We start from the raw sequence: 25,483 nt of genomic DNA on the forward strand, positions 1-25,483 counted from the left end.
ACTGGTATTGGACAGGGTAAATGTTGGAAGGATTGAGCGCCAAACAGGCTGCCTTTTCCTAAATGGTGTCAAGGCTCTTGAATGTTGTTGGAGCTGCATTCAACCAGACAACTGGATAATATGCCATCACACTCCTGGCTTGGCCTTTGCAGATAACAGATAGGCTTTAAAAGGGTCAGCAGCAAGTTACTCACCACAGAATTCCCTGACCCTCTCTTGTAGCCATGGCATTTATATAGCTGGTTCAGTTCAGTTTAGTTTAGTTCCTGGCCAATGGTAACTCCCCAGGATTTTGCAAGTGGAGGATTCAGCAACGGTAATGTCTTTATGAATGTTATGGGGAGATGGTTGGATTCTCTCTTGGAGGTAGTCAATGCCTGACAATCATGTGGTGCAAATGTTACTTGCCACTTATCAGCCCAAGCCCAAATGTTGTCCCAATCTTGCTCCATTGAAGATGGATTGTAACAGTATTTGAGAATTCACATATAGCGTTCAACATTGAAGAGAACATCCCCATTTCTGACCTTATGGAAGGAAGGAAGATCAGTGATGAAGCAGCTGAAGATGGTTGAACTTGAGACGTTACCCAGAATAAGTCTTTCAGTGTTGTCGTAGGACTGAGAGGATTGACTTCCAACATTGACAACCATCTTCCTCTGTGCTACGTATGACTCCAATCAGTACAGAGTTTCCCCGCACCATCCCTCGCCTTCCAATTCTCATTGCCTCCAGTTTTGCTAAGAGTCCTTGTTGCTGCACTCAGTCAAATGCTGCTTTGATGTCTAGGGCATTCATTCTCATCTCACCTCTCGTGTCCATCTATTTTGACCATGTTTGACCAAGGTTGTAATGGGGTCAGAAGCTGAGTGGCCCTGGCACAACGCAAATTGAGTGTCACAAGCAGATTATTGTTGATTAAGTGTCACTTTATACCACCATGACACCTACTATCCCTTTGTTGATGGTGGAGAGTTGACTGATGGGGTGGTAACTGGCATAGTTGGATTTGTTCTGCTTTGTGGACATGACATTCCTAGGCAATTTTCCTATATTGCTGAGTAGATGCCAATATTGCAGCTGAACTGGAACAGCTTGGATAGGGGCATGACTCGTTCTGGAGCACAAGTCTTCAATTCTACTAAGCTGAGCATTGCTCAGTTGTATATTATACTCTATATGCATCTTGGTTAATGCTTTGCCCAAACTAAATCATCACCTCTTTCTCCAACTATAAATCAAAACTGTAATTTTGAAACTAAGAAATTCCTCCTCTGGACTTCCTTTGCATGTCCCACAGTTTTTATCTTTTTTCACTTTCCCACAGAGTTACAATTTATTTTGGCCCAAATTCCTGATTGATTTTTTCATAAGTGTTCCATTTGCTTTCTACTATTTACAAATTTCCCACTTTGGAATTAATGTCAGCTTAAAACGTTTTGTTACAGTGCTCTCCCCAATAAGTTTCAAACAAACAATGTAAAACTAAACTGCTCTTTGGTTATATAACTTCATCATTTTCCCATTCTAAAAGCAATGTTCCCACATTTTCAATATCTCAATTTAAAAACCACATTTTCCTTTATTAGTGCAGCTAGCTTTGGTTGACTAAACTGATCATACAAAAACACATTACCTCACGCCACCGAGCCCCAGCACTACTGGAAACATAGATATTTGGTTTGTTTGCCAAGTTCTTGCCAATGGAACCTGAGGGAAGGAGGCAGGAAGAAAGAAACACATGAAACCACTACTACATCCTTCGATAAATGACAGCATAGATCAAGGCAAGTACTGAAAATATTAGGTTATAGATGGGTTGAAATTCATATGGACATGTATATTTTCCTCCATGACCGTGTTCTACATGTAAAAACATTTAGGATTAAATGTACGAAAGATTACAGGTATGCATTGACCAAACAATTGAAGTTTTAGTCACAAGTGGTCACCTTGTTGTCAAATGAGGGGCATGCACACAGTGGGTCATGCGTGGGCTGCTCTTGGAGGCTGAGAGTGGCCTAGTACTTTGTGTCGTTGTGTGTGCTTAATCCTGGACCAGCAGACCTGCTAGCTGTGCAGATACATGGATTTGGGCTTGTGTCTGTGGGAGTTTGCGCATTCTCCCTGTGGTTGCGTGGGTTTCCTCCAGGTGCTCCGGTTTCCTCCCACACCCCAAAGATGTGCTCTTAGGCTGATTGGTGTACCAAATTGACCCTACACTATTCTCCCCTGGATCTGGCTACATTAGGGGTACCATTCACATACACACGGGGCAGGGTAGGTGTAGGAAAATGCTTTGTTGAAGTGGTGGCGCGGGCTCGTTGAGCCGAAGGGCCTGTTTCCCGTGCTGGGTTGTTCTTTGTTCTTCTTAAGTAGCCTTACATTAACACTGCAATGAAGTTACTGTGAAAATCCCCTAGTCATCACACTCCGGCACTTGTTAGGGTACACCGAGGGAGAATTCAGCATGGCCAATGCACCTAACCAGCATGGCTATGAGGGGAAACCCTCTCAGACACACAGAATGTGCAAACTCCACAGAGTCAGCAAACCAAGCCAGGAATTGAATCCAGGTCCCTGGCACTGTGAGGCAGCAGTGCTAACCACTGAGCTGCCCCAAAATGACAGTTCATCAAGGAATAATATATACTTTTTTAAAGTTGCAGAGCACTATGAAAAGCCCCAAATTACCTCATCTGTATCAGTGAGGTAATATGGATATGAAAACAGCAGGCTTGAGGGATAGCACCTATATTACCCAATTACACAGCAAGTCAAATCATCATTTTAAACAATTCAAAACATTTCACTTGATCCTTAAACTGCCAATTCAATGTTGACATTAGCAACAGAATGTTCAATTACCTTGCCCTTCTTCTCTATTGAACTGAAGATACTCTATACATCTGTTCAGTCACCTTTACCTTAGAGGCATTGCATGTCACTTTTTCATTCACGTAATTGGATCCAGAAAACCCATTTCTTACAAAAAACATTTAAATAACATTTGGCAACTAAACAGGGCTTTAATTCACTAGTATCTGAATGTTGCAACATCTCTCAAATACGTGTGAATTAGAAATTATGACTGCTGTAAACTACCTTGCATCAAGTTGATCTTTCTCTACACCTTAGCTATGACTGTAGCATTCTGCACTCTCGCCTTTCCTTCCCTATGAAGGGTATGCTTTGTCTGCATAGCGCGCAAGCAGTACTTTTCACTGTATACTAATACATGTGACAGTAATAAATCAAATCAAATCACAAGTACTCCATCAGCTACATAACATGCATTTGCAAAGTACTGTTGGCAAAGAAAACTCAATTAACAGAGGAATAGTCAGACAGAAATTGACAAGGTAGAAAAGCAGAGAGAAAATGGCTGAATAAAAACTAGGTCCAAAGTGTGTAGAAGAGTATTTTTTTTAAAAAAAGATGTACATGGACCCAGGGTGAAATCCCACAGCTCAGCACTCAGATGACTAAAAACATAGCAATCAATAAGTTGGAAGAATGCAGACAATTTAAGATAGAAGGTGGTTCCAGAGTGTAGGGATGAGAAACTGAATAAGAAATTGATCATTTTAAATACAAGACTTTTATGGAGAGTGGAGAGAGGAGAGGCAGAACCAATGCCAATCAGCAAGCACAGGGAGTGGTTACTGAGCTTAAACAGCAGTTTAAGCAACCATAAGTACCACTGAACTTGTATGGCAGAGTTTTCCCTCCATTACGGGAAGTGGGAATTAAATAGTTCAAGTAAAAACTGTTATAACCGGTCCTTCAATAGCCATGTTCAATCTTGAACTAACTTCAGGGAAAAAAAAGCTAAGTATTAATTTTCAGAAATGCTTGCTTTCATAGCACAGAACTTCCAATTTCTACTACCCTCAAAAGAAAATGGACAAGATAAGAAAATGAATAGAAGGAATAGGTCATTCAGCCCCAAGCCTGCTCCACCATTCAAAAGATCACATCCTGATCAAGGCTTTAAGTTCACTCTGCTGCCTGTCCCCCATAACCCTCAACTCCTTTTACACCAAAAAGGTCTGCCCAACTTATCCTTGAATGTATTCAATGGCCCAGCCTCCACTGTTCATTGGGGAAGAGAATTCCAAACACTACTGACCCTCAGAGAAAGAGATGAATCCATCAACTCATTTCCCTTCTTCCCAGTAATCAAATAACAAGCTATGCTGCCTGGCTAATTACAACTGATGGGACAATACTCCGTGGAGAGATGCTCTCATTGAACCTTACAGCTCGACAGGTGAGATGCCGAGGTTGTGCCCCCCCACAACCAAGTGGCAACTGGAAGTACTAGGTATGGCATACCTATCACAGATTCATGTGGTATTGCAAAAATACTATTCGTTCCCTATTGTGGTGCAAGCATGTTTCTGCAGGTGGGAGCAGAAAGTGTAAGGTGTCTCTCCAAAGTTCCATTAGTTTAAAATTAAACGGAGGAGGAGCATAAATATCAGATTGATTCTGCATTCAAACTGGGTCAGGCAATCCATTGAAGAAACAGAACATCTGCTTTGCTCTAAACAATTACTGAAGGAACAGCAGCCTCAAAAAAGAAAATCACCAATCTTTGATGGCCTTTCATTAGCACAAATGGGTATGATTTCTAGGCAAAAGATATTGCAAGTGAATCTCAGCACTGAAGCTAGTTACGTTTTCTTTACCAAAAGAAATCTAGCATCACCTGTAGCAATAATGAGGCCTGGTGCCGACTCTTTAGAAAGGATGGGCATTCTGCGGAGTTGGAAGTTCAGTAGCTGGCTGTAACGCTGTGCCAGGTGGAGCGAGCAGCCTTGGTTTAACTACAAGAAAAAGCAAGAATGAAGCATCTTTCAGTAACCCCAACTTCTAGATTAAAAAAACACATCCAGCGAGTTCAAATATTAAACAAACAATCTCGGTGCTAATTTCAACAAGTAACGAAACCACAGAGCAGGGGTTCCAGGTTCTTTAAACATCCCAAGGCACTTAAGTTAAAAGGTGTGCTATATAGTTGAAGCTGTCAATTCCATCCAGTTGAATTTGCTAACCCGTTGAGGAAGCAAGAGGATATCATGAAAGAGATGTCAGCTTCTGTTGGTTATCCACAAACTATAAAATGCTTTCGAGAAGACCTAGCTTTATTATTCTCCCCCTACCCATCAATCTCTAATAACAGGTCAACATTCACTAAACAAGGCTACTTGGGTGAGTGAAGAGAGAAACTAACACATATGGAACTATGTTCCCAGCAACAACTCTGCACCTTTAGAACACATCCCAATAGCCCCAAGATGAGTGCAATTTCTTTCTCCATCCTTACCTCACAGTCAATTTTAATACCATCACTGCCAAAGGCTGGTGCCTGCAACAATTCCCAAGTTCCGCCCTTATCAAAAGTTATCACTGATCTCATGTTCTCCTCAGTGTAAGATCCATTCATTTGGGTAGCAATATAGACTCCCCGCAATCCTTCTACACGATGAATATCTGCAAATGGTTCGCTTGCAAAGTATCTGTGAATTTAAGAAATATACAATCAAGTTTCTTAGAAGACAGTGGAGTGCTCTTGATGGATCAAGGCTGTAACTGTACATCTCACTAAATCCTACATACATTACCAAGATTCCTGTGTTTGAAGGTGAGATAGAAAGGAGGGAAGAGAGGATGGCAGGGAGCAGCAAAGCAAGTGAGCAACTACATTCATTTGATTTTGAACAGAAAATTATGTACAAGATGTCATATGCATTACGAAGGATCATAGGAATGACCAAAACACATCTTGATATAATTCTAGTTAATTACTGGAGCCAAGAGAGAGGGACACTAATTCAAACGATAGAGTTGGGGGAGAAATCTTACATCTTCTCCAACATAAAGACCATCTACTTCCACTCTGTACTTCTGATGCCCCATGTCTGCTCATCTGACACCAAAAGGCTAAAATATGCCTTTGCCACTTCTGGACTCAGCTCCAACATTCCCCTATGTAGTTTCTCATCATTAAGCTTCAGCTCATCCAAACCTCTGCGGCCCAAAACCAAAATTTCAGCTGATTCAACTAGCCTATTACTCTTGTTCCACACTGGCTGCAACAACTCTAATTTAAAATTCTTATTCTCATGTTAATGCCCTTGATTGTGTCACTATTTCTAACCTCTTTCAGCCCGACACCCTTCTTGAACACTCTCCCTAAACTCTGCCTTCTCTCCATGGCCTGCTTCTTCTCGAAACACATAACTTTTGGTCATTCCCATGTAGTATTTCCTCCTTTGGCACAGTGACAGTTTTGCCCTAATCATACTTCTGAGATGCCTTAGGGACATTTTTCTACATTAAAGACATTAATTAAATACAAGGCGCTGTGTTGGGTTTTTCTGGATGCATGAATCAAATTCAAGATCTTGTGAAAAGGTTTAGATGAAGAGAAATCTTCAGCATGCCCCCATTAGTCTTCATAGCCGTAGAAAAATCAGTTAGGATCGCAGTTTAGCATTATGGTCAACAGATGAAAAGGGCTGCTCGAATCCGTTTGATCTATTGCAATTTAATTATAAACATTTGCTATAAAAGCTGGCAGAGATAATCTTAAAAGATTACATCAAGATCATTCCATGTTTCAATTGTGTGCCTGAAGGAAAATAAATCTCTTGCCAATTTCAATCTGTTTAAAGTAACCAAAATAAACAGACTGATAAACCAGCTGATGTCAACCCAGTTTACATTAAAACCTCCTTTTCTTTAGAATATATAAACTACAGAACAAGTTCAAGAGCACATTTTAACATGGTCTACTTAGAGCAGAGTGAGCCGTTCTCAACTGGGGCAGACAAAGAGGACTTTGTTTAATTAGCTGGCATGATTGCATCTCACAGTAATTCACAGCTCTATCACAATGAGCATTCCCTTGCTCCTTATGTAGCCACGTTATATAAATAAAGCTGATTTTACTTCCGAAGGTTTTGAAAACCCCTTTGGCTGGGGAACAGGACTGTGGTGCACAACCAACCATCTGAAAGTGAATTGACATAACTGTGGGCTATGTGAATGTGTTCATTGGCTTTAGCAATTCTGAACCTATCAGCAAAACATACATCTTTACTATTTGCTCAGTTGGTGCCTCATCCTAAAACAGATCTTTAGGGACCTGTAATATATTTAGTTGCAGCAAAGTACATCAGAATCCAAATGAACTCAAAAGCCAGCTTGTCAAAAAATGTTATGCTTGGATAGGGAACAAGATCAAGACTATGTTTTAATATGGTCTACTTAGAGCTTTTTGGTGAACAAAGGTACTTTGGAGGGAAGAATAAAGAGGCCACATGCTCTTGGAAAATAAAAGTCTAAATAGGATGCAAAGGTCTCTAGGTTCTTGCTCATTTTCTTTTCTTCAGAGAAGAATCCCTTATACACTGTCTTACTTCCATGAGGCGATTGTGTCAGGCCAATTAGCTCACTGACTAGCCAACCATACGAGGTTAGTTCATAGGCCTGTCACATCCAATTTTGCTATTTTCTTCACGGAAGCAAGGTTTAAACGCTGGATTATAGGAAATGTTGTCAAGTTTACAGCCTAAATTCCATGAATATCAAAAGGATGAAATGAAATGTATGTTGGTGCATAAATGTTTCATGCCATTGTGTGAAATCCCTTTACCTACTATTTTTACCAAGAGTTAAACTTATTTGCTTTGAATTGGTTAAAACTCCTTCACTGCAAGTGGTTTCACCCAGACATCTGCAGAGTGATCTTAGCGACTCATAAGATTCAGAGAGGTGAAAAACTGGGTTTGTGCTGAATTTCTTGTCTCTTGCAATGTTACCAGCCTCTTCCTGGGCACGAGGTTGATTTAAATATTTATTAGGTTAATCTAATATTATTAGCAAGTTCTAGACACAATTGTTCAGGCTCACTTGCCTTAATGACTTTGCTGGTGGAGATCATCAGTGGCGAGAATCACATCTTGCCTCATTTCTTTCTCTAAGGGCGGTACAATTACATCTGGGAGCTCACCCAAAAAATGGGTGCAATTCTCTCCCGCTTTCACTCTTGTTCGGCATCCCTCCCAAAGTTGGAAGCGAGAGGTCAAGAAAAGTGTAAATTTGAACTATGCTAATGTTTACCATTTAACCAATCTTTTTGATTAAATTCAAATCACTCAAAAATGTTGCTAAACTAAGGAAAATGCAATGCCATTTAATACCTTCAGGCATCCTACAACTCGTTTCAAATCCAATAAAATACATTTGAAGTGCAGTCATTGTAGTAATGTGTGTGTGACGGGTGGCGGGAGGTTCTCCTTCTGAAGAAATATTCCTAATAGGATTCAAACCCAAATTCTATCCAATATCAGAGCTAATAACGTTGACAGCCTCCAATGGAACTATATCAGAAACAGTGTTCAACATGTGTTGAACTACCTCTACAGTAATATTATCAATTTTGCATTAAATTAATTATTTATATTTCTCATGCCTTGGAAATACCCTGTTCAAATACGAAAATAAATTCATACCGTGACAGTCAGAACTCGTCATTAGCACGTCCCTCAGTTAAAATAGCACATAAAGAAACCATAAACATTTGTTAATACTTTGAGAACAAAATTCTCAAGTATGCATGTCATGAGTTTTCCTGTTGCCAGCACTCTAGTTTCTTCAGCATAGAAACAGGCCCTTCAGCCCAACTTGTCCATGCCACCTTTTTTTTAAAACCCCTAAGATAATCTCAATTGCTCACATTTGGCCCAGATCCCTCTACACGCATCTTACCCATGTAATTGTCTAAATACTTTTTAAAAGACAGAATTGTACCCGCCTCTACCACCACCTCTGGCAGCTTCCTCCAGACACACCACCTCTGCGAGAAAAGAATTGCCCCTCTGGACCCTTTTCTGTCCCTCCCCTTATAACTATGCCCTCTAGCTTTAGACTCCCTTACCTTTGGGAAAAGATATTATCTATCTAGCTGATCTGTGCCCCTCATTTTATCGACCTCTAAGATTACCTCTCAGTCTTCCACACTTCAGAGGAAAAGTTCCAGTCTATCCAGCCTCTCCTCATAACTCAAACCATGAAGTCCCAGCAGCATCCTAATAAATCTTTTCTGCACTCTTTCTAGTTTAATATCCTTTCTATAATAGGGTGACCAGAACTGCACACAGTATTCCAAGTGTGACCTTACCAATGTCTTGTACAACTTCAACAAGACATCCCAACTCTTGTATTCAATGTTCTGACCAATGAAACCAAGCATGCTGAATGCCTTCTTCACCACTTTCAAGGAGTGATGAACTTGTGCCCCTAGATTTTTTTGTTCTGTAACTCTCCCCAACGCCCTACCATTAACTGAATATGTCCTGCCCTGGTCCAGTCTACCAAAATGCATCACCTTGTATTTATCTAAATTAAAATCCATCTGCCATTCGTCAGCCCACTGACCCAGTTGATCAAGATCCTGTCGCAATCAGAGATAACCTTCTTCACTACCCACTATGCCACAATCTTGGTGTCATCTGCAAACTTACTAACCATGCCTCCTATATCCTCATCCAAATCATTAATATAAATGACAAATAATAGCGGACACAGCACTGAGCTCTGAGGCACACCACTGGTCATAGGCCTCCAGTTTGAAAAATAAGCTCTACAACCTCTGGCTTCTGTCAAGGCAATTTTGTATCCATTTAGAAAACTCATGCTAGATCTCATGAGATTTAACCTTATGCAACAACCTGCCAAGCAGTACCTTGTCAAAGGCCTTGCTAAAGTCCATATAGGCAACATCAACTGCACTGTCCTCATCTACCTTCTTGGTTACCCCCTCAAAAAAAAAAATCAAATTTGAGAGACATGATTTTCCACTCTGTCAGGCTGACTGTCCCTAATCGTTCTTTGCATCTCTAAATGCCTGTTGATCCTGTCTCTCAAAATACCTTCCAATAATTTACCCATCAAAAATGTGAGGCTCACTGGCATTTCCCTTTTTAAACAAAGGCACAACATTTGCCACCCTCTAATCTTCAGGCACCTCATCTGTGACTGTCGAGGATTCAAATATCTCTGCTAAGGGACCTGCAATTTCCTCCCTAGCCTCCCACACTTCATCAGGTCCCAGGGATTTATCTACCTTGATGCGCATTAAGACTTCCAGCAACTCTAATGTGTACACTCCTCAAGATATCATTATTTAATTTCCCCAAGCTGCCTAACATCCATACTTTTCTCAACAGTAAATACTGATGAGAAATATTCACTTAGGATCTCATCCATCTCTTGCAGATCTGCACATAGATGATCTTGTTAATCCTTAAGAGGCCCTACCCCCTTCCTTGTTACTCCTTTGCCCTTTACGTATTTGTAGAAACTTTGGATTCTCCTTTGCCTTATCTGCCAAAACAATCTTGTGTCCTCTTTTTGCCCCCCTGATTTCTCTTAGCTCTACTCCTACAACATCTATACCCTTCAAGAGATTCACTTGATCCCAGCTGCCTATGCACGTCACGTGCCTCCTTCTTAACCAGGGCCTCAATATCCTGAGTCATCCAGGATTCTCCACTTCTGCCAGTCTTGCCCTTCATGCCAAGAGTGCTTACCCTGAACCCTAGTTAACACACTTTTGAAAGCCTCCCACTTACCAGATGTTCTTTTGCCTTTCCACTGACTCCCCCAATTAACTCTTGAAAGTTCCTGCCTGATACCATCAAAATTGGCCTTGCCCCAATTTAGAATTTTAACTTTTGGGACAGGCCTATCATTCTCCATAGCTACTTTAAAACTAATAGAATTATGGTCACTGGTCCCAAGATGATCTCTCACTAACACTTCTGTCACCTGCCCTTCCTTATTTCCGAAGAGGATGTCAAGTCTCGCCCTCTCTCTGGACAGGCAAAATTTGTTTTATGCATAGTTCACAATACGAAGATTGCTATAATAGAGCTGTCCAAACCATAGGTCTCAACCTCTAGTTGGGTCATGAGACAACATTTTGGGGTCACAAGCTTCAAGGCAACAATGGCAGCTGAGGAAACTGGGCTGAACACCCAGAGTTGAGAGCCTAAATCCTCAGTAATTTCTAATGGTGGGCACAGTTTAACAGACAGGTTTTTGAAGCCCAATTGTTTGCTGTAAAACAAACCTACTTTCATACAGGTATTAAAAAAACAACTTTGCATTCAAAACAACTTCAGATCATGCTCAACCTCATCACATCAAACCCTACTGAGCAGCTGAAGCCCCAAATCCACTCAATAATTCTAATGTCCTTCACATTTTCACTCTGAGGTCAATTGAAGACTGGGGCATTAAAATAGGGTCTTACCAAAAAGGATAATTGCTTACTACAAAATTGCCAGAAAGCACAATGTCACAGCAGGGCCACTTTTGATACACTGAAAGGTTAATTGGAGATTTTGAGATGATGAGATAGAGTGCTATGTCAATGAGTAATTTTATTCTTTGACAATATCTTGTTAAATTGCTACGGTCAGATAATGAGCATCGGATTAAAAAACAAAGATACTCAGTTTATTGGATTTAGTATTGTTAATTGTTTTTAAAAATTGGAGTATAATAGAGATAGCTGCAACAGTTGATGTGGGGAACCATAAAGATGTTGCAATTGCACTGAGTTGTTTGAAGAATAAACTTGCTAAAGATAAAAAAAACAAGCTTCCACAACATTCCTCCACCATACACTGTGATTGGACATGTTGTAAAGAGTAACTTCTATATCATTCCTCCGCCTTATAAATGTTAATGGACTTCATAGCATAAAAGGAATACTCCGGTCCCATCTTAGAATGTGGACAATAATAACATACAATCTCCTATCAAAAGCAAGGAAAGGAGATCAGGCAGTCTGATCGCTCACAATTCGGCATGGATTGGACAATAAATAGGAAATCTGGGAAACGTTAAACCATTCACCTTAGAGGTACGTGCATTGCTCAGGCAGAACAAGGCACGTTTTAGTTTTTTGCTGGTCTGTCAGATTGCTCAGGTGAAAACGAGTATAGTGATAAATGATTTGTTTCTTCCTTTCAAGCTGAAAGGTTCATGTACCTACCTCACCAGAGTTGCACTTCCTGCACCTCCTGGACTGTAGTACAATACATTTTCAAGAGAAAGGGAAAATTTCAGACCCTCTGCTTCAGAGATGTAGAGGTTGGTCACATTATTGTTGACATTGACACAGACAAACACCTGGTCTTCTGATGCATCAGCCACATAATACTCCTGAAGAATGTGCAAAAGAAAATGGTACATCAAATGTTTTCAGAATCCAAAATAGAAGGTAATATTTATAATGTGCAATTTATATTACATGAACCCAGAATAGAAACAGAAACACTTAAAATCTCCAGGAATCTACAACAGCAGATTACCATAGTGTGAACAGCTTAGAAAGAAGAACAGAGATGGAAAGCCAGCCAAGATAGAGATAGGTGAACAGAGCAAAGCAAGCAAGTTGAAAATTAAAAAAATACAATCTAAAATGTAACTTCAGTACTTCTCACACAAATAATCCTACCTTGTTGCAGACCTTGTTTCATCATTTTAAAGTAATGTTCTTAGTCTAATGACTCAATCATCTAATATTTCACTGCATTTGTAACCCAGGTAGCACTGTACTGAATACCCAGTAACTATAGGTGCACATGTTATCAAGTTGCCCACAAAGGCACCTGTTTGCCAAGGCCTTGAATCTTCAGGCAATTGGGTTTCTCCAGTCTAAGATGGGTTTCAGCAAAGGACATACATAAATTAACGTAATAATAAAGGATTTTGACTTGATATTCACATTTATACATACTCACCATTATATTTCTTGTAAGAAAATTTGCTCGTCTCATAGGTTTCCGATTATATGAAACCCACAACTGTACTGTTTTCGGGTTACTGCTCCCCAGGAGATGCTATAAAAAAGAGAGAAATAAGTTGCAATGGAACTGGAGATTTAAGTGAACAATAATTTTCCTCTTCAAAAAATTAACTATATGTATTATTAAATTTCCTCACTATACCATTTAGCTTGCTTTTCTTCACGCACATCTTCTGGAAAATCAGATTTCTTAGAGCTGACAGAAATTAGCCATGTAATGTTACTTGAAAGGGAGTATCTAAAGTATTTGGCTTCATGAACTATTTAAATACAGAATGTCTAAGATACAGGAAATGCTTCAATCCATGTTCCCATTTATTGCTTACATTCAGGATAATCAACATTTACATTTTTGGTGTTCTGAATCAGCTTTGTAGCAACTTTCCACATGTGCAAATTTCAAACAGGACAAACCAGCAATTAAGAAATAAGCACAAATAGGATGAAGTTGCCTGGGCTTTGTAGGCCAGTGATCGGTGCCTCCTGTACCACACAATCTGCAGCTCTGACGTTCTACATATATGTACTTTGAGGTATAATCAGTTTTATAAGCAGCCTGCCTCAAAGTTTCCCTTCCTTTTATGTTACATTTTCCACTAGGGAGGATGAGCACATTATACAGATTTTTAAAATTATTCATTCAAGAGTTGTGGGCTTCGCCAGCTGCACAGGCATCCATTGCCCATTCCCAATGGCCCTCAAGAAGGCGGTGGTGAGCCGCCTTCTTGAACTACTGCAGTCGATGTGGTACAGCTCCACCCACAGTGCTGTTAGGTATCTCCTGTATGTGCCTTTACAAAGTAATCTAATTCAAGGAAAACTGACTATAATGGGATACAAAATTGAAAAAAAGCTGAAAGACTCAAGTAAATCTGAAAAAGGTGTGGGGAGCTAACACCCAACTTGGTTTTTAAAATCTTATAGATGGTAGGAAGATAAATATGAGTGAGATAGAGTACCATGGTTTGGAGTTCGTTTAACATTGTTAACATTAATAAACCCCAGCTTCAATTTTATTAAAATTTAAAATGTTACAACTAGATACTGATGCAATGACATCAATGTGCTACATTACCTCTTTTGCAAAGCTGAATCACCTTGCATTATACTTTACCAAACTATTTTGCCTTTCAGCAGATTAAGAATGGCAAGAATCAATAGCAGACATGCAATATTGTTGATTGCAAGTCTGTAAATTGAACATGGAAACTACTTTGTGAAACAAAACTATATCCCAATTGAAATTAATTGCAAAATTAAAACACCAGGTGGCACTCGAATATCACAAACTACTGTACATGGTTTCATTTTCCAGTTAAGCTCATTTTTTTTTAACCATAACAAAAGAGTTATGAAATCCCAGACTGGTATTAGTATTTGTCACTTCCTTCCTAACCAAAACAAAACTGCTTTGAAACTCAAATCTCCTTTGAGGCAATTTTACAACCTAATTGTATGATCGACAGTCAGTTCGACGTAAAATGGAGTAGATTTGACCAGCTTAGTTCTGGCGCTGGGTCAGCTGGCCCAATTCTGGGTAATCAATTTTCCTTACTAACATCCAGACAGGCCATTTACACCAGTGCTGTAAATTACTTCTGGGTTCCATAATTTACAGCCACTCTTCAATTAAAAACCACAAATTAACACTAGCAGGCAGTTAAAGCTCCCAGTTGGATTGAGTTATTAAAACCCAATGATATTTCTGGAAAGAGGCAAACGCAAAACTGGAGACTGAACTCTCCATTTACTGCCTGCCCCACAACAGGATGTGCCTGGATTGGCAATTTTGTAAATCATAAACCTGGATAAGTTAATACTTTTCCACAGTGCTGTTGTTTTAAATTCGATGTTGCACAGAAACATAGAAGACAGGCCAACTGGCCTCCTCCTGCCCTTCGGGCCTGCTCTGCCATTCATTACGATCCTGGCTGATCGTCCAACTCTCCTGTTTTCTCCCCATAACCTTTGTTCCCATTTGTCCCAAGTGCTATATCTAGCCGCCCCTTGAATACATTCAATGTCCTGGGATCAACTACTTTCTGTAACAAATTCCACAGGCTCACTACACTTGGGGTGAAGAAATGTCTCTTCATCTCCGTCCTAAATCCCAATCCTTAGTTTGTGACTCCAGGTTTTAATGTTACTTCAAAAACAAAATCAAGATTTAAACATTTCATCAAGTCCAATGTTTCAATATAAAACCCAGCAGTGATACTGTCTGTAAATAAAATTGTTCCTTACTAAATGCAGCTGCAGGTATATATGGAAGTATCTGAAAGTTGTTGTCTCCTCTTTTTCATACTGTCTAAAGCTTTTCAACTGGCATTCATCAGGACAAACACAATAGCAAATTACAAAGGAAGCAAGACGAACTACATCAGGAAAGGGTGTTGATTGGTTGAGCCATTGTTGTGGAGAATTCACCAGGGAACTATTTCCCCCACATTTTTGTTTAATTCAAAAAAAGGTTCAATACCTGAATACCTTCCTTTTGCCTGCAGTGGACAAGTCCTGCACACCAATAATTTATCAGTTGACTCGCTAGTTGCTACGTATGTTCATATAGAGGGACCTGTCCTTTGCAAGCAAAAAGGAAATTCCCCGATGTTGCACTTTTTCAGTTAAAAAGCATAGAGGACAATAGTTCCATGGTGCAGTCTTCAAGGCAATACCTCAATTAAAACAGACTTGCCAAACAATCAGCAACCTTTTCTTGTGCAGCATATATTAATCGCTCCCTTTGAAATTTGGTGTTCTTGCATCTGTCCTGATGAGTGCAAGGCAAAAAGGGTAGCATGGTGGCACAGTGGTTAGCACTGCTGTCTCAGCACCAGGGATCCACATTCAATTCCATCCTTGGAGTTTGCATGTTCTCCCAGTGTCTATGTAGGTTTCCTCTTGGTGTACAGGATTACAGGATCACAGGGGCCTGAGCAAGGCGCTCTTTGAGAGTCGATGCAGACCCAACAGACCTCAAATTATACCTCAAAAAACAAAACAAGGATGCCACTCATTTCAAAAGTGAACATATTTCATAAATGTCCTGAATGACCATAAAATCACTGGGAGATCCCATTGCCACTAAAAAGGGACTATAAATCAATGCTAGTTTGTTCATCCTTTGATTTGGACAAGTCTCCTGGGTTGGTACCTAGGGTAATTATAGCCTAAAATGGCAGCTGCCCACAGCAAACACCATAGCGAAGTGACATTTCACGCGCAGAATAGCCAACATTCAAATGTTTAGAGACATAGATAGATGAACATGCTGCATTACATAGGGTCATAAAAATTTCAAGCAGGGCACTCACTCAGTGATGAAAGTGCCAATTCTAACTCTACATTGGAACTACTAATTAAAATTTCAGTTTGAGAGTTTCATACAAAATTTCAGCACAGATGGGGAAAACATTGAAGAAAAAAAAAATCATCCCTCTCTTTTTTTCCATCTGAAAATAAAAATCTTTCAACACTGTTATTAGGCTCAAATTCCAGCAGTAAATTATAAACAGTAAATTGCTAAGTGCAGCCAGCAGTGCTTTAACCTTCACCAGTTATTTTAAGTGCATTACCTGAGCTATGAATTTCAAAGAGCTTGTTTACATAGAACAAATTTAAATCAGCTAGAGAGAGTTTATAGCTGTTTATGAAATCCTGTGCACAAGAGGAAGAAACCAACTTTATTTGCATTAATGAGCCTTTATTGTGCCCCTGAATTCTATCCATCTCTGACAGGGTCATGCATATTCTTGTGTAAGCAAATAAGTATATGTTGCATTAGGAATGTAAATTTACCTATTCCATATAAGCAGGTGATGAAATAAGAACAATATTTTGGGAAAACACTGAAGGGTAGCTTTCTCCTTGAATCCACCTTGTGTCTTATTTGATGGATATCAAAATACAAAGAACAGCTTTAAGTAAACAGAAACTCATGACTTGAGCAGCACCTTATAGTACCGTACAGTACAGTTGTTAAAGGGTTGTTAGGAGGCTGTTTAAATGATAGTTAACATGCTGGCATAGTGAGTTATCAGCCCTTTTATTCAGACACTATTGTAAGGAAATGCAACATGAATGTAGCATCAAGTGTCCGGGATCTAGTCGCACCACTTCATCATGCACTGGAAAACAAAAAACAACTCTGAACCACTGTTTAGAATATTTCCAAGATTAAATCCACAATAATTTAATCAGCATGGGAAGATTTAAAAAAAAACATCACATTTTAAGCTGTTACAACTGGTTTAAAAACTCTTAAGTTTCTATCTTTCTTCAGTTCTGAAGAAGGTCATCAACATGAAGCCTGACAAGTTTTTCCAGCTTTTTTTTGTCCTTAGTTTTTCTCTTACTCTGCTTCTTCCCGAAAGGTATCTTTACCTGATTTCAGTCCTTACTAATTATGGAGGAATACTTGCTGCCTTGACAAGTTTGTCTCCAAAAAAGTGCAACATAATAAAAAGTGAGGGGAACAGAAAAATTACCGAATCATTACAACACAGCACACAGGAAGCAGCCATTTGGCCAGGTGACTCTTCACTCACTCTCTAAATGAGCAATGCGCCTGGCACCATTCCACTGTTTTCTCCCCATAACCCTGCACATTTCTTTACACAATTCTCTATCAAACCTGCTTCCACTAGATTTTCAGGCAGTGCACTCTCCACTTGCTATATGTAGTTTTGTTTCTTTTGCAAATACTTTAAATGTGTGCCTTCTTATTCTCAAGTGGGAGCAGTCTTTCCCCATATCTTCAATCAAATCTCCTCAGACTTTTCTCCAAGACAGACAGCCCCAACTTCTCCAATCTATCATCACGACTGATATTCCTCATCCCTAGAACTATTTTCATAATCTTTTCTTGCATTGTCTCATCTTTCATCACTTCACATCTTTCCTAAAGTGAAGTGCCAAAAACTGGAAGCAATACTCTAACTTCTCCACGATCATTCTCAATACTGTGTTCTCAGCCCCTACTATACTCCTTGCACAGCTATGACTGAGCAGTCAAATTCCCCTCCAATTTGATTTTCAAGTCTGCTTGACACAAGCATAGTGGGATCTCAAACAATGATGAGACAGATTAGAGGAATGAGAGAACACCTGGTGAACTGGTGCGGCAACAATAATCTCTCCTTCAACATCAACAAAACAAAAAAAAAGGAGATTGTCATCAACTTCAGGAAATGTAAAAAGAGAACATGCTCCTGTGTACATCAATGGGGGCGAAACAGAAAAGGGTTGAGTGCTTCATGTTTTTAAGGTGTTCAGAGCACCAACCACCTATCCTGGTGCTCCCATGCCGACGCTACAGTTAAGAAAGCCCACCAACGTCTCTGCTTTCTCAGGAGACTAAAGAAATTTGGCATGTCAGCTATGACTCTCACCAACTTTTACAGATGCACCATAGAAAGCACTCTTTCTGGTTGTATCACAGCTTGGTATGGCTCCTGCTCTGCCCAAGACTGCAAGGAACTGCAAAAAGGTTGTGAATGTAGCCCAATCCATCACGCAAAACAGCCTCCCATCCATTGACTTTGCCTACACTTCCCGCTGCCTCGGCAAAGCAGCCGGAATAATTAAGGACCCCATGCATCCTGGACATTCTCTCTTCCACCTTCTTCCTTTGGGAAAAAGATACAAACATCTGAGGTCAAGTACCAACCGACTCAAGAACAGCTTCTTTCCTGCTGTCGTTAGACTTTTGAATGGACTTACCTTGTATTAAGTTAATCTTTCTCTACACCCTAGCTATAACTGTAACACTGCATTCTGCACTCGTTTCCTTCTCTATGAATGGTACGTTTTGGCTGTACTGCACACAAGAAACAATATTTTTCACTGTATATGTTAATAAACGTGGCAATAATAAAATCAAATCAAATGCTGAAGCCAGACTGGTGTCCCATACAAGTTCAACATAAGCTCCTTGGTCTTGTACTCTGCGCCCTCATTAAAACCTAGGATACAGTTTTACTTTATTAACCACACTCAAATCTGTCTTTCCGCCTGCCATCTTCAATGACTTACACATTCAAGTCCCTCTGCTCCTGCACCCACTTGTTTTATGTCCTTTATTTGATTTTGTCTCTCCATGTTCTTCCTACCAAAATAAATGATTTTATATTTCTTCATATTGAGCATCACGTGCCCAATTTTACCATTGTGTCACACCCGTTTTCAGACACGAAAACCTGGTAAAGTCAGGTGTGAGGCGATTACGTGATCCATGCCTGTGTCCGCTCAGATGCCTACTTTACCAAGGCCCAAAAATGGCCATGATCCAAACCAATACTGAAATGGGCGCAATGGCGATTTAAACGTATTTGCATGTATTTAAATTGAATTAATGGGCTACCTGTCCAACTTTACCAACATTTCCCCTTTACCATCTTGTTCGCCCATCTAGATTTGGCATGCAACAGATATGCTTGGCAAAGGTCTGTTTTGGGCCTCCAGCTTCTGAAGAGATAAGTTCAGAGCTTCCAACGGCTCTCTGGCTCAGATCAGTGGTGGGACGGGGGAGGCCAGATGGATTGCTGAGGTGGCTGTGGCGCCCCAGGTGGCAGGGGTGGGGGTGGTTGACAGATAAGCAGGGCAGTTATATTGTGGGGGTGGGGTAATGTCTGTGGGGGCCATCGCTCCCACTCTTGAGTTGGCTGGTATGTGTTGTGTTTCAGACTTTTGTAACTTCTTCCCCCGATGGGAGAAGGTGGAAGAAATGTCCGGGGTGCATGAGATCCTTACTTACGCTGGCTGCCTTTGAGGCAGCAGGAAGTGTAGACAGAGTCTATGATGGATTGTATATGGTGCGTATGATGGATTGGACTTCGTTCGTGACCCTTTGTAGCTTCTTGCAGTCTTGCGCAGAGCAGGAGTCATACCAAGCTGTGATACAATAAAAGAACATTTTCTATGGTGCACCTGTAAAAGTTGGAGTGTCGTAGCAGATATGCCAAATTTCCTTAGTCTTCTCAGAAAATAGGCGCGTTGGTAGGCTTTAACTATATAGTGTCAGACATGGAGGAACCAAGCCAGGTTGTTGGCGATCTGGACACCTAAACTTGAAACTCCTGATCATTTTTACTTCTCCCCCATCGATGTAGACAGGGGCACATCCTCCACTATGCTTCCTGAAGTTGATGACCATCTCTTGTTTTGCTGATTTGAGAGAGATTATCATTGCACCAGTTCACCAGATTCTTTGTACTCTGCCTCATTATTGTTTAAGATCCGACTTACTATGGTGATGTCATCAGCAAACTTGAAAATCGAGTTGGGGGAATTTAGCCACATTCATAGGTGTATAAGGAGTATAGCTTGGGGCTGAGGACACAGCCTTTGCGGCACCAGTGTTGAGGATGATCATGGAAGAGTTGTTGTTGCCTATCCTTACTAATTGCAGTCTATGGGTTAGAAAGTTCAGTCGCAGAGAGGAGCCAAGCCGCAGGCCATAAGAGTTACAAGATCAGTTTCTTAGGAATAAATGGCATTGAAGGCTGAGCTGTGTACTCAATAAATAGAAGTCTGACATAGGTGTCTTTGTTAGCTAGGTGTTGCAGAGTTGCGTGCAGGGCCATGGAGATGGCATCAGCTGTGGTCCTGTTGCAGTGGTAGGCAAACTGTAGTGGATCCAGGCAATCAGGAAGGCCAGAGTGGATTTGTGTCATGACTGACCTTTTGAAACACTTCATAAAAGATGAACATCAGAACCACTGGATGATGGTCATTAAGACATGCTGCCTGGTTTTTCTTTGGTATAAGGATGATGGCCATCTTCTTGGAGCAGAAAGGGACCTCAAGTTGCTTTAAAAGAGAAGTTGGAGATGTCTGCGAATATCCTCTGCACCCCTCCAGTGCCATCGCAAATTTTCCTATAATTCAGTGACTAGAACTGCAAAGTATCCTGGCTGTGCCCTCTCCCAAGTTAAATGCAACTGCAACATGACTTCGCTGCTTTTATAATCCATGTCTCGATTGATAAAAGCAAGTGCCCCATATGTCTTTTTCCACTACCTCACTAACATGCCCTTCTGTCTTCAGAGATCTATAGATGCCAAGATCCTTTTGTCCTTCAGAACTTAGGGTCATGCCGTTCATTGAATACTTTGTCAAATTACTCCTTCCAAAGCGTATCACCTCTCACATTTTAGGGTTAAATTCTACTTGCCACTTATCAGCCCACTTGACAATCCCATCTATTTTTTCCTCGTAGCCCAAAACACACGGCCTTACGTAGAGCATAGAACACAACAGCACAAACAAGTTGCGCCGATCATATCCTTACCTACCAGGCCATAGAATTATCTATAACTCCCAATCCCATTAAATCCCATGTACTTATCCAGAAGTCTTTTAAAAGACCCCAGCAAGTTCGCCTCTACCACCACTGACAGCAGCCGATTCTACTCACTCACCACCCCAAGTGAAAAAAAAACTTACCCCTGACATCTCCTCTGTACTTGCTCCCCAGTACCTTAAACCGGTGTCCTCTCGTAGCGACCATTTCAGCCCTGGGAAATAGCCTCCGAGAATCCACTCTATAAACCTCTGCCAGGTCACCTCTCAACCTTCGTCTCTCCTGTAAGAGACCTAGCTCCCTCAACCTAAGGTAAAATACAGTTAAATACCCAGCCAATCTTTGTTTTATCTGCAAACTTACTAATCCTACCCAGCACAGAGTCATCTACGTCATTTATAGATGAATAATAGGGGACCCAGCACACATCCATGGTACACTACTGGACACCATAAGACAAGATGCAGCTGAATTTTGCCATTCAGCATCAAAGCTGCTCCACCATTCAAATTATGGCTGATAAGTTTCTCCTGCCTTTTCCCTGCAACTTTTAATCCCCTTACCAATCAAAAACCTCTCTTTCTTAAATATACTTGTGATGTGGAGATGCTGACTTTGGGCTGCAGTGTGCACAGTAAGAAGTCTCATAACATCAGGTTAAAATCCAACAGCTTTATTTGGGCTTTCGGAGCATTGCTCCTTCATCAGATGGGTGGAGAGGTAGGTTTCACAAACGTGGCATATACAGACAAAGAAACAATCGCAAGATAATGGTTGCAAGTCTTTTCAGGTAATCACATCTTTACAGGTACAGACAGTGCAAGTAGGGAGGGGAATAATCACAGGTTCAAGAGGTGTTAATTGTCTCAAGCCAGGATATAGTAAGTAAGATTTTGCAAACTAGTATGGTTAGTAATATTTTGTTCACTCATGTCAAGTGGTGGGGGTTACATGTGTGCGACATGAACCAAAGATCCTGGTTGAGGCCATCCTCATGTGTGAGGAATTTGGCCATCAGTTTCTGCTCAGTGACTCTGTGTTGTAATGTCTTGCCACCTTGGAGAAGATTGGAGGCTGAATGTCCTTGACTGCTGAAGTGTTCTGACTGGAAGGGGACGCTCCTGCCTGGTGATTGTCATGGTGTCTGTTCATCCATTGTCTTAGTGTCTACATGGTCTCGCTGATGTACAAAGCCTCAAAACATCCTTTCTTTCAGCATATGAGGTAGACAACACTGACAGTCACTTATGTACTATTGACCTGGTGGGTGGTGTTCTCACATGTGATGGTAGTATCCATGTTGATGATCCAGCACATCTTGCAGAGGTTGCCATGGCAAGGTTGTGTGGTGTAAATATACTCAATGACCTGGCCTCCACAGCCTTTTGTGGCAATGAATTTCATAGATTCACTGTCTGGCTGAAGAAATTCCTCCTCATCTGGACTCTAACACTGGCTTCCAAATCACTAAACCTTCTGTCATCACCCTTTGTCTCCTAAAGCTAAGCCAATTTTCAATCCACCTTATCAAATTATTCTGTATCCCACATGTATTTGCGTTCCTTATGTCTCCCATGTGAGACCACGTCAAAGGCTTTGCTGAAATCCACACAGATGAGGTTAGTGCAGATGACAAACTATGCACTAGATCACCTCCCTAGCTTTTGTCGACCAATCTTCTACAATAGCAGAATCACATTAGCTGTTCTCCAGTCCCCTGGCAGGATAGGAACTAAAAATTTGGGTCAGAACCCCTGCAATCTCCTCCTTTGCCTCTCATAGGAGCCTGGGACACAATTCATCTGGATCTGGAAATTTGTCCATTTTTAGGCCTGCCTACGACTCCTCGTCTTGTCTTATGTCTGCCTTGTCCTTCCCCAAGTCAATTTGCTCAAACCTCAGCCTCTCCCCAAATTCCATACCTTCATTCTCATTCGCTTGGGTGAAGAGGGATGTGAACTAATCAACATGGTTCCGATGTCCTCTGGATTCACCCATAGAGAGGGAGCAAACAGGCCCTACTCTTCACCCGGTTATCCTCCTCCCATTAATATACAAGATTTCCCCTACTTTTACCAGCCAGCACTCTCATAATTGCTTTCTTAGGCTCCACCCTGCACGCTTCTAATGCCTCTGCATTAGTGAAGCATTCTGCCCTATATGTAGGTGTTGGCCTGAAAGTAGAACCATAGCAAATTACAGCTCAGAAACAGGCCTTTTTGGCCCTTGTCTGCACCGAACCATTTTTTGCCCAGTCCCACAGACCTGCGCTTGGACCATATCCCTCCACACCCCTCTCATCCATGAACCCGTCCAAGTTTGTCTTAAATTTAAAATACAAATTAAATCAAAGCAATACAAGAACTAAATTAAAATTAACTAGGAGCAATAAGAACACAAGAAATAGGAGGAGTAGGCCATCTAGTCCTTTGAGCCTGCCCTGCCATTCAATAAGATCATGGCTGATCGGAAGCGGATCAGTTCCACTTTCCCGCTTTCTCCCCATAACCCTTAATTCCCTTGTCTGTCAAAAACCTATCTACCCGTGACTTAAATATATTTAGCGAGGTAGCCTCCACCACTTCAACAGGCAGAGAATTCCAGAGATTCACCACCCTTTGAGTGAAGAAGTTCCTCCACAACTCCGTTCTAAACTGCCCACTCCCTTATCTTGAGGCTGTGCCCTCTAGTCCTGCTATCCTTTTTAAGCAGGAAGAATGTCTCTACCTCTACCCTATCCATCCCCTTCATTATCTCATACGTCTCTATAAGATCCCCCCTCATCCTTTTAAACTCCAAGTACAGACCCAGCCTATTTAGTCTCTCTTCATAGTCCAACCCCCTCATCTCCAGTATCAGCCTAGTGAACCTCCTCTGCACTCCCTCCAAGGCCAAAATATCCTTGCGCAAGTGCAGCAACCAAAACTGCACACAGTACTCCAGCTGCAGCCTCACCAGTACCCTATACAGTTGCAGCAAGACCTCCCTGCTTTTATATTCTATCCCCCTCGCTATAAAGGCCAGCATTCTATTCACCTTCTTGATCACCTGCTGTATCTGCAGACTGGGTTTTTGCAACTCGTGCATAAGGACCCCCAGGTCCCTCTGCACCGTAGCATGCTGCAGCTTTTCGCCTTTTAAATAATAATCCCTCCTACTATTATTTTCTGCCAAAGTGGATAACCTCACACTTGCTAACATTATACGCCATCTGCCAGGTCCTCGCCCACTCGCTCAGCCTATCCAGATCTCTCTGCAGGCTTTCCACACCCTCCACGCACTTTGCTTTTCCACTCATCTTCGTATCATCAGTAAATTTTGTCACCCTACACTCAGCCCCCTCCTCCAGATCGTCTATATAAATGGTAAATAGCTGTGGCCCCAGCACCGATCCCTGCGGCTCTCCACTAGTCACCAGAGAACCAACCAGAATAGCACCCAGTGATACCAACTCTCTGCTTCCTATTAGGCAACCAAGGGTCTATCGATGCTAACACCTTACCCCCAACTTCATGTACCCCAACCTTCTGTAGCAACCTTTTGAGGCACCTTATCAAACGCCTTTTGAAAATCTAAAAACACCACATCAACCGGTTCCCCTCTGTCTACCGCACTAGTCACATCCTCAGAAATCCAATAAATTCGTCAAACACAACTTCCCCTTAACGAATCCGTGCTGTGTCTGCTCAATCAAACCATTCTTTTCTAGGAGCCTCGCTATTTTTTCTTTGATGACGGATTCTAGCATTTTTCCAACTACAGACGTTAAACTGACCGGCCTATAATTCCCTGCCTTTCGTCTGCTACCTTTTTTAAAAACAGCGGCGTAACATTAGCCGTTTTCCAATCTTCTGGCACTTCCGAAATCCAGCAAATTTTGGTAAGTAATTACTAAGGCATCCACTATCACCTCTGCCATTTCTTCCAGAACCCTGGGATGCATTCTATCCAGTCCAGGGGACTTGTCCACCTTCAGTTCCATTAGTCTATCAAGCACTGCCTCTCTAGTGACAGTAATCGCATTCAGGCCCTCAACTCCTACCATCCTTCTATCTTTAAAGATCTGGCAAACTATTCGTGTCCTCCTCCATGAAGGCCGAGGCAAAAAGCTCATTTAAAGCCTCAGCCATCTCCTCATCTCCCACTGCTAAGTACCCCCTCTCATCCTCTAAGGGTCCAGCATTCACTCTAGCCAGCCTTTTCTTTATATTTGTAAAAACTCTTGCTGTCCTTTTTTATATTTAGTGCTAGTTTAGCTTCATACTCTTTCCTTTCTTTATCACCTTCTT

General features: G+C 41.2%; 1 protein-coding gene across 2 annotated transcripts in view; it reads right to left on the reverse strand.

The window, feature by feature from the left end:
* The window catches only part of sorl1 (sortilin-related receptor, L(DLR class) A repeats containing), a 193,544-nt gene that overhangs the window by 86,071 nt on the left and 81,990 nt on the right, over positions 1-25,483 (reverse strand). For both annotated transcript variants that reach the window (XM_080214840.1, XM_080214839.1), the window contains exons 7-11: positions 12,828-12,926; positions 12,077-12,246; positions 5,333-5,525; positions 4,715-4,832; positions 1,637-1,710 (exon numbers count right to left, since the gene is read on the reverse strand). In XM_080214840.1, the coding sequence (XP_080070966.1) occupies positions 1,637-1,710; positions 4,715-4,832; positions 5,333-5,525; positions 12,077-12,246; positions 12,828-12,926 (654 nt within the window). The remainder of the gene's footprint in view (positions 1-1,636; positions 1,711-4,714; positions 4,833-5,332; positions 5,526-12,076; positions 12,247-12,827; positions 12,927-25,483) is intronic.

The sequence above is a fragment of the Carcharhinus amblyrhynchos genome, chromosome 29, assembly GCF_965287045.1.
Source record: "Carcharhinus amblyrhynchos chromosome 29, sCarAmb.v2.hapA, whole genome shotgun sequence".
NCBI lineage: Eukaryota > Metazoa > Chordata > Chondrichthyes > Carcharhiniformes > Carcharhinidae > Carcharhinus > Carcharhinus amblyrhynchos.